Source organism: Siniperca chuatsi, linkage group LG5, assembly GCF_020085105.1.
Source record: "Siniperca chuatsi isolate FFG_IHB_CAS linkage group LG5, ASM2008510v1, whole genome shotgun sequence".
NCBI lineage: Eukaryota > Metazoa > Chordata > Actinopteri > Centrarchiformes > Sinipercidae > Siniperca > Siniperca chuatsi.
The window spans coordinates 5,036,146-5,046,416 of NC_058046.1; the positions used below are offsets into that span (position 1 = coordinate 5,036,146).

Here is a 10,271-nt window from a genome sequence, read left to right on the forward strand (position 1 = left end):
GGCAAGAAATATCCGCTGTCGGACCACCAGACTACGGAGCAGCTTCTTCCCTCAGGCTGTGGGACTGCTACATTCATCCTCAGCACTCCACCATGTAAAACTACTGTGTATATATATATGTATATTTAGTTGCATAAAGGGAACTACATAACAAAATCTCATTATACAACCCTCTGTTGCAAAATGATCAAAAAAATCTATCTTGTATTAGTTTCACTCTCTCTGTTATCTCCTCGTCTACAGAGTAAACCAAAAACAAATATTCTCTCATGTGGGCGTCCCCTTGCACTCTTCAATTCAATGGTAAACTTGAGGGGAATTACTTTAATTTCACTGACGGGCTTTTAAAAATCACAGCTTTGTCTGAGGCATAATCAAACAAAGTGGTTGCTCAGGTCTTGGGTGAAGAATGAGATGATGGGTCGCTGGGCATTGACACATAAAAATCCCCCTTTGTACGTATTTTGAGTATTTTTTTTTTTGAATCATTTTGCAGCTCAACCTTAACTTTAAAGTGCTGCAGTTGGTTGAAAACTCCACCTGAACTTTCACGCTGGAGTTGAAGATGAAGAGAGGCTGACTCCTTTCCAAAGCGTCCTACTTCCTAATGTAGGCGTACTGTAGTCTGTCTCTGTATGCATGTATGAAAAAGATAAACAAAAATACAATAAATATCAGGTTGGCCTCTGTATTGGTAGATACTCAATCTATCTGGACAAGAAACGTTAATAACAGTCATTTCATCGGTCCGTTCACTAATCCATCCAGCTCAGGCTCCTGCAGCCACCAAGGAGCCCATAAACTGAATGATGTCGACCTACAGTGTCTTAAATGCTTGTTTTGTGTAACGTTTCAGTCCACCGCAGTCCTTAGTGTTAGTTAATCAGCACGTTTACATGCACACACGTACAAATCTGTGCATACATGCAGCACAGTGTGTCTGAATTTTACAAATAGTCAAGTGTTTAGTGGTGGAAACCGACTTATTTAGACTTCTAGAGGCTACTTTGTGTGAGTTAGTTAGACTTAGTCGTACATTTAATGGCCTTTTGTTTTAATTTCTGCTGTCACAGCAATACTTTCACTGTCTGAAGTCTTTGTCATGCACATGCGTACATGTAAGAAGTCGATTAGAAACCCTGGTGACACATCTATGCGGCCAAGAAGTTTACTTTCTAGCTGGGAAAAATCAGGTTTGTCTACTCTGATTACGGGCCCCAGATTTCTTATATACATGACATTAAAGAAATCAAATTACTGCAGAAAGCCGACACTATCCCGATTACTTAAGTGCATGTGAACACAATGAGTGCTGAGGTGAGGAGGATGAAATCCTGCACCAAAAGTCAAATCTTAACAATAAGTCAGTTGCAATAAGAAGTTTCACTCCCCCCATTTCTAATATCAACAAATGATCAGACCTATTTCAAACATCCAGTGGCATATTCCCTCATTAGGGACTCAGCTGTGTGTTTTTGCCTTACTAAGCTAATCTGAAGGCTGATTTCATCACTAAAAAAAGTCTTTTAATCATGTGAGCGGCATTGTACGTCACTAAGAATATCTATTAGAGGGTCCTTAACATTAAACAAGTTCAAACAAACAACCCTGAGTAAATAAAAAGCCCTTTTTTTCACAGTTTCAGCTGCAACAATCCTGCAAAAAAACACAATGTCCTGTACTCGACACCATTCCAGGGGGGGGGAATCACGTGCTTCCATGATGACATCTCACGTCGGGGCGGGGCTTCGGTGTAATAAACAAGGAGCGGACCAATCAGAGAGCTCGGTGGGACGTTATTCTGCAGCCACTTGGGCCTTTATAAACTTTGTGTCTCTAGGTCAAAGCGAATCATTTCCCTTTCTTCAACATTACAGAAATCACAGTAAGTCTTTCAATTTCCTCATTTTACTCGCTCTCTGATGCTTGACGCCTAAATTCAGGGCGGTAATATTGATGCATTTAAGTTTGTTTTTTTTCTTCCGTCATTTGAGACCAGAATTAACAACATTCCAGCGTCTGTTTTAAAAAAGCGTCTATTTAAGCTAATGTCTCGTTTTAATTTAGTTTTTGAGTCAAAAATGCCTAGAGTTTTATTGTTATCCGCCAGCCTTAGCCATCTTGTTTCATTCGGCTGCCTTTGTCGTCGTCGTCTCTCTCTCGTTTAGCTGAAAGCAGCCATTGCTAGTTTCTTTGCCTCTTCTTAAATTTAAGACAGAAGCAACATCCCACAGCAGTGGATCCATGTGGAAAAGACCGCTGTCTGGTAGCCGCCGGTTAAAGTTTTGGTTTTATTTTCGTTTTCCTGGTTGTAGTTTCGATGTCCAGGCCGGTTTCTTGGCTCTCCGCCGCCGCACCAGATCCCGTGACCTGCGAACAAAACAAAACCAGGACTCGGTTGGGATCTGGCGAAGTTTCCGCTCACCAATTTGCAGGAAAACAGGCCTCAAACAATCAAAACCTCCCCCCTTTTTATTGCATACAGTCAACATTTATATAATATACTTATGTAATACCCTTATTTGCCCCAACTAGTATCCCTGGTTTGGGGGGGGGGGAGCTGTCGGGAAATGACTGTACTGTCGGGAATGTGTATTGCAGCTTTAATGCGGATCCCGTTTCTTTACAGACAAACATGTGATACGGAATACGAGCATGACTCGCCCGCTTTTCCTTAGAAATTAGGTCTTTTGCAATGGAGTCCGTCTCTTTCGTCAGCAGTGGTCTTTGGAAATGGAGTCCTAACTTGTTGTTTCCCGGCAGGAAGCCACGATGCTGCCTGTAGCGGTGTTGGCCGTGTGCCTGAGTGCTGCCCTCTCAGCCCCCATGCTGGACCGACAGCTGGATGAGCACTGGAATCTGTGGAAGACCTGGCATACAAAAAAATATCATGAGGTGATGTGTTGCCCCCCCCTCCCCCTTCTTTCTTTCCAGCATGCTTTTCTGGCCATGAACACAGTCTAAATGTTTGTTTTTTGTAGAAGGAGGAGGGCTGGAGGAGGATGGTGTGGGAGAAGAACCTGAAGAAGATCGAGCTGCACAACCTGGAGCACTCCATGGGAACACATACCTACCGCCTGGGCATGAACCACTTTGGAGACATGGTAAGAGGCCCCGGTTTCAACACACAGACCCATATCTGGCTTGGAAACGCACACCGGGGTTCTTTTTAGAAAAGTGTCTGTAATGCAAAGAAAGCCGAGGAAAATGGATTTGATAACTGGCAAAGTAGGCAATGCAAGAAGAGTGTGCTAAGGTTTGGGAGGAGAATCGTGAATCCTCAAATTAAGGATAAGTGACTTTTTTTTTTTTTTTAAATTCTGTCATAAAACATTGTATGCATAAAGCACTTGTCCAAATATTAGATTAAACTTTATTGTCATTACACAAGTACAAGGCAGCAAAATGCACTTTAGGTCTAACCAGAAGTGCAGGATATGAAGTGTGAGCATGAATGCAGGATAGAGCAGTATTTTGAAAATATTTTACAAGTGGTACTATGGACATTATATACAGATAGCATTACTATAAACAGAAGTATACTGATCCAGATCCAGAAAAACACAACAAAAAATAGATTCTGTCTGCTTAGATTAACTAAAAAAACCAGCTAAAGAGTCTGCAGCTAAAAACGCACACAGGCACATTAACGATCGTAAACCACAGCAGCTCATTGCCTTTTTGTCTTCAAGTCCTCTTGTTGGTCTAATTCACATTGTCAGTGTCATTTACTCTCTTAACTTTGTCTTTCCACAGACTCACGAGGAGTTCAGGCAGATCATGAACGGCTACAAGCGCCAAGCCGCGAGGAAGTTCAAGGGGTCCCTGTTCATGGAGCCCAACTTCCTGGAGGCCCCACGTGCCGTAGACTGGAGAGATAAAGGCTACGTCACTCCCGTTAAGGACCAGGTAACGGCTGTTTTTATGTCTCGTGTCGCCTCAGACCGACAACCTTGGGGAGTCAAGGTGTGGTTAAACAGGTTTTTAAGTCTTGGCATGAGTCATAAGGTAAAGCGTAGGAAAGATTTGGCAGCCGCAGTGTAGCCAGAAGACATTTAGGATCTTGATAGATCAGTTAGGACTTGTAGCTGTGTGTGGCTACTAGCACATCAGAATCAGAAATACTTTATTGATCCCCGAGAGGAAACCCTTTCATTACAGCTGCTCACTGTCACGTCAGTGCACACAGGAATAGAAGTACAAAGCAAAGCAAAATATAATGCGCTATAATACAGGTAAGAAAAATTAAGTACAAAAGTGGATATAAGTATAAAAGCTAAAATAAGTGTAAAGTACAAAAGTGGATTTACAGGTTAAGTATGTACAATGTAATAATATAATGTATGAATAAATATCAATAAACAGGGAATTGTAAACTGAAACAGTATATTGCACAGGAGTATTAAACAGAGAATATTGCACAATTATGTATTGCAGTGATGTTAATGATCCAATGTCCAGTTTAGTGACTTAGACAAGACGGAGCAACAGGCAATGAAATTGAATAGTTTTTGAGTCTTAATCATCACAAAAGGGGACTTAAGAGTAAACTTGAGTAAGTGTCCATCTCTGTGAAACCATTGATTTTTCTTAAACGCACATATGGTCAGTTGCGTCGCTGGAGTCACAATGAATCAGCTCTTATTTTAATAGCCATGTCAGTGTTACAGGAGATCCAAATGCATGACCTAATATCAGCTGTTAACTTTGGTAAACACGATTACGTAACTTTGAGCAGTTGTATCGTTATACATTTGCTTACTTGAAGCGACAAGGGCACGCTGTCCACTGCAGCACATGTTTTGCTTTAACAGAAAGATAAGATGGCCACTTGCAGGTTGTTTTTGTTATCTGTGTGCTCCACCAACACTCCTCCACCCTGAGCGCGCAGTTTCTTCTCTCCACCCCCTCGCCATACATTAATACCCTGTAAGCTGAAACCAGTCCGACCAGCTCGCTGTAAACCAGACCGGGGTGAAGCACACACTGTCATATATATATATATTAGTCAAAGTGCAACGTGCAATATAATTTCATTTATGGACGCAAAGTGCTGTCCGGGAAATAAAGTGCAATAACAAGATACAGGGTGCCATAAGAACACAATTAAAGGACTAAAACAACATTTAGACACAATGAAATAAAACTATCGAAGATATTTGTATAGAAAAAAGAGCAAAATATAAGAATAAAAAGATGATGGTAAGAGGGAGCTTTTAAAAAGAAAAGGTCCAGCATTAATACATGTCAAAACGCCATTTTGCAAAACTACCATTAGTCTGTCCAGAAGGTGATGGTAGAAAATGTTTTTGAGGCAGGATTTTAAAAGCAGACAGTACCAGCAGGACAAATGCTAAGTGGAAGATTGTTCAAAGGCAGTACAACAAAAGCTGGGATCGTGTCTTATCACAGTTTTAGCTCTGGATTCTCAAACAGCTAAAAGGCCGAAACCAGTAAATCTAAGGAAACTGAGCTAAAAATCACCTGTTTTGTCTGAACGACAGTCCAAAACCCCAAAGTATTCCATTTACAGTCCTAGAAAGGTAAGAAATATAGCAAATATTGACATTTGACAGGCTGGAAGCAGGGGCATTTTTTTAAATCTATTTTTATCTCTGCTTTAACTCTTTGTTCAGTGGTTCAGGGTCATGCAGATGAGAACAGCAACAAAATGGGCAACATCAGAAAGGGACACAAGAACATGAAAAATTATAAATATGAATTAAAATGATTTTAAAAACACAATAACTTTGTACAGGTGACGTTTATGTCTGTACAGCCAATCGTTACAACTTTTCCCTCCCCTCCCCCCCTCAGGGTCAGTGTGGCTCTTGCTGGGCCTTCAGCACCACCGGAGCTCTGGAGGGTCAGCACTTCAGGAAGACAGGAAAACTGGTGTCGCTGAGCGAGCAGAACCTGGTGGACTGCTCGAGACCCGAGGGCAACGAGGGCTGCAACGGCGGTCTGATGGACCAGGCCTTCCAGTACGTCAAGGACAACCAGGGCCTGGACTCCGAGGAAGCTTATCCTTACCTGGGAACAGTACGTATCTCATGGGACGAAGTGGACACGTCTTAAATGTCTAGAAAATCACCTTTTAAAGGAGTTAAATAGTCTTAGAGTAAAATTTTTAAAGATGTTTATTTTTCTATCTTGGATCTTCTGCTGTAAACAACTATGTAGATAGCTTTTTTTTCCTAATTTATTTCGCCCAACTGTGAAATTTGTCTTCTTTTAGAACATAATTGGCATTTAAAATGTGTTTTTTAAAGGCCCAAAGTCTTAAATTTAGGTTAATAAAACAAGGGCTGCAACTAATGCGTATTTTCATTATTGATAAACTTGTCGGAGATATATATATATATATATATATATATATATATATATATATATATATATATATATATATATATATATATATATATATATATATATATATATATATATATATATATATATATATATATATATATATATATATATATATATATATATATATATATATAAATAAATAAATAAATAAATAAATAAATATAAATAATAAATAATGTCTTCTGTCCTACCAACAGTCCAAAAATATAAAATTTACTGTAATCAAATGATTTTTGCTTGAAAAATACATTTTAAACAATCGATTATCGAAATAGTTGCCGATTAACCCTCTGCCGATCGACTGATCGTTTAATTTATTAATCGTTGCTGCTCTTCATGAAACGTTCATAAGTGGTTGAAAATCTGGTTTTGATAGTTGTGAAAGGAACTTAACAAACTCCAATCATTTATATCCTTTATTGATCTTATTACTCCTTAAAGTAATTTCTGCAGGAAATGCGGATTAGAATATTTTGGTTTTGGCACCATAACGTCCCGCTCATCATCATCATCATCATCTTCTTCTTCTTGTCTGCTTCCAGGACGACCAGCCGTGTCACTACGACCCCAACTACAACTCTGCCAACGACACCGGATTCATCGACATCCCCAGCGGCAAGGAGCGCGCTCTGATGAAGGCCGTGGCCGCCGTGGGACCCGTTTCAGTCGCCATCGACGCCGGCCACGAGTCTTTCCAGTTCTACCAATCAGGTCAGTTCTTAGCTTTGTGGAAAAGAAACGCAGTTAAAGACACATTTGTTTGCTTTCGTCTGCCACCTGTTTTTTTTTAGGACACTTCATTTATAACTGACTGGGATTTTTATTTTAGGAATCTACTATGAGAAGGAATGCAGCAGCGAGGAGCTGGATCACGGTGTGCTGGTGGTGGGTTACGGCTTCGAGGGCGAAGATGTGGACGGCAAGAAATACTGGATCGTGAAGAACAGGTCAGTGAAAAACATGAAGCATTTTATCCCCAGTCTGCCATGTTTTGTTGAGGTTTAGTATTACCTGGAAAAGTCTAGACAACCTACTGAATATTTTAAGGCTCTTTCTGGTTATATTTTGATTTTCAAAATAGTATATATATTTTAATAGTTTCAGTCAGCATTAACTTGCATCTCCTGAAATGTGACAAACTGCAGTGTGACTTTGTCCGATTTAATGTAGGATTTAAACAGGAACGGCACAAAGTGTTACAGAAGAAGTAATTCTACAAATGTAATGTAAATAGGACTTGTCTCTGCAGCTAGTTTGGCTTTTGATTGCAATTCTCTAAAACTGCAGCTACTCTGATTGTAATTGTTTAATAAAGGGGGCGAATAAAGTCTCAAACTCATTTCCTGACTTTTGTTTTGTTTGTCTTCTTTCAGCTGGAGTGACAAGTGGGGAGACAAAGGCTACATCTACATGGCTAAAGACAGAAAGAACCACTGTGGCATTGCGACAGCGGCCAGTTATCCTCTCGTTTAAGGTTTTGCACAGCTCCACTTTGTGAGTGTTTTTATTGCAATAGTTTGGCTCAAGGCGAAGGACGAGGCTTCGGTCAGAGCGACGCATTAACAGGAGATTCTGTGATGTTTTAAGAGAAGAAACACTGATTTTTAGGGAAATGGCGCCATTTTGTTTTGGCTGGTTTGATGCCACTTTATTTCGTCTGAAGATTTTAGTCTAGTGTTTTATTGTTTGTAAATATGTGTATGCTACTTGGTGAGTGATTCGTTAACACTTGCTTCGGTCATTGTAAATGTCGTTTTTTTTTTTTTCTACTTTTACTGTGATCAATTAAAGTTGTGAAACACTAGTTTGGTGTTTGGAATATTTTTTTGATTGCTTTGTATATTGTCGCTGTGCTGTGAAAACCACGTATCCCCCAAAATGTCAACTTCTCATGAGCCAAGAACAACAGCCTTACGTTCAGCTCTGACTGTGTTTTTCGGGAAGTCTAGTGGGTTTTTAACGGAACAAGTTTCTCAGCACATAAAGCAACATTTCAGTTTTTCTGGAAAAATTCAAAGTCACCTGATTTGGCGATACATGTGTTTTCATAAAGATTATACATAAAAAATACTGTACAAAGTGCCGAAATGAAGCCATTTATTTGTGTTTCTCCTAAAAATAAGAACAAAATAAACACACTTATATTTAAATAAATTATTTAGGTTAGAAAAATGCAGAGAAAAAACTTGCATCATTATATGGCAAAGCACTGTTTTGATTAGCGGTGAAAGGTGCTTAGCATTAAGTAATCCGTCACCTCTATTGATCCCTAACTTTTAAAGACTCTTCACTCAGACAGAAGCACCAACAGAGGGCCATTGATTGACGAAGGATGTTTGTTTTGTAAAATTAATCTTGTTTCTCAAAACCCTCACTGACAAATTTAGGGATCAGTGTCGCCACATAATATTCTCAGCTGTTACAGATAAATGGAATTGATCGCAAAATCATTTCTGGACCTGCTATATCTTTTAATTAAAACTATAAATCTTGTAACTAAAGCTACCAAACACAATATTTAATGTTTTAATTGTGTTATTCAGAGCGCTGTACTCTGTTGTTAACCTCACATGCTGGTTTGACATGTAGAGCAAAGACTGAGTCATATGATCTCAGTAAAAGCAGCTGTGCTCCCTGACGTCTGGTACTGGGATCTTATAGGATTATTGATTCTTTAACAATGGCGTTGATTCATAAGGAAACAGAGTCGCCCCTTTACTGCGGGGAAAGTGGTCACTTAAAGATGAGTCCTTAAGGTATTAGGTGTTAACTAGGGCTGCAACTAACGATTACGTTTGTTGATTAATGTGAACTAAATGATTTAAAGATAATTTTATGATAAGATGTCAGAAAATTGGTTCCCACAGTCTGTGGTTACGTCATCAAATGAGTTGTCCAACAATCCAAAACCCAAAGATATTCAATATACAATGATTTTCCAGATTCTTTGCTACTCTAATTGCTCTTTATTCTTTGTCTACGTTTTGCTCAAAAGTTTGATTCAATTTCCGTATATTCAGATTAAAAATATCTTCTCAAAAGTGAGATGTATAGAAGTATATAATGTATTTACAAGAAGTTTTACAGTAGGTTATTATAGCAAAACTCAAAATTGCACTTTTGAAAAATATGTTAAGGCCCAGTGGTGGAAAGTAAATAAGTACATTTACTCAAGTACAATTTTGAGGTACTTGTACTTTTACATTTTATGCTACTTTATACTTCTACTCCACTACATTTTAGAGGGGAATATTGTACTTTTTACTGCTCCTCGCCATGATGGGATGAACACCATTCCTCCCCAAGAGGAATTTATTTATATATAAAGCCTTTATTTAATCAGATGATATCATTAAGATCAAGATCTCTTTTGCAAGAGAGACCTGAGTACAGCAAAAATAAACCTAGCCAGACATAACAAAATGACATATACCATCAGAGACAGTCACAGACGATAAGAGTTCAGTTATATCATTTGGTGTTATGGAGATGGTGGTGGAGAGCATTGTCTTACACGTTGGTCCAAAATCTTCCATAGGTGTGAAACTGGGTTGAGATCTGGTGACTGTAAAGGCCGTAGCATTTTATTGACATCATTTTCATCCTCACCGACCCGTTCAGTGAGCCCTGGTGCACAGAAGCATCTGCATTTATGTTTCTCCACTCTTTTATTCAGGTTTTTCCTTTAATTTGTCCCCCGTCTGTGTATTTTGATGATAATACTTTTACTTAAGAACAATTTCGAATGCAGGACTTTTACACTATTACGCTAAAAATCTGATAACAGTGAAGCTTTCTCTTTTAACGAGTTATTTTAGGTCAGATATGGCCTGCTGACTGACCCAAATCACAGTATTAAAAGTGTCCTGTCTTAGCAGTAAAGCTGGTCAGGGTGAAGG

General features: G+C 39.1%; 1 protein-coding gene across 2 annotated transcripts; it reads left to right on the forward strand.

Moving 5' to 3' along the window:
- The first annotated feature begins 1,734 nt into the window (after window positions 1-1,734).
- On the forward strand, window positions 1,735-8,176 carry ctsla (cathepsin La). 2 transcript variants are annotated; one of them, XM_044196009.1, is made up of 8 exons: window positions 1,735-1,885; window positions 2,764-2,895; window positions 2,982-3,104; window positions 3,757-3,909; window positions 5,818-6,042; window positions 6,915-7,083; window positions 7,202-7,319; window positions 7,746-8,176. In XM_044196009.1, exons 2-8 carry the CDS (start codon window positions 2,773-2,775, stop codon window positions 7,843-7,845), a joined length of 1,011 nt encoding a protein of 336 aa, XP_044051944.1. In that variant the 5' UTR covers window positions 1,735-1,885; window positions 2,764-2,772; the 3' UTR covers window positions 7,846-8,176. The 2 variants fall into 2 exon arrangements, with proteins under 2 accessions (XP_044051944.1, XP_044051945.1); XM_044196010.1 differs by lacking the exon at window positions 1,735-1,885 and adding an exon at window positions 2,248-2,266.
- The last annotated feature ends 2,095 nt before the right edge of the window (window positions 8,177-10,271 follow it).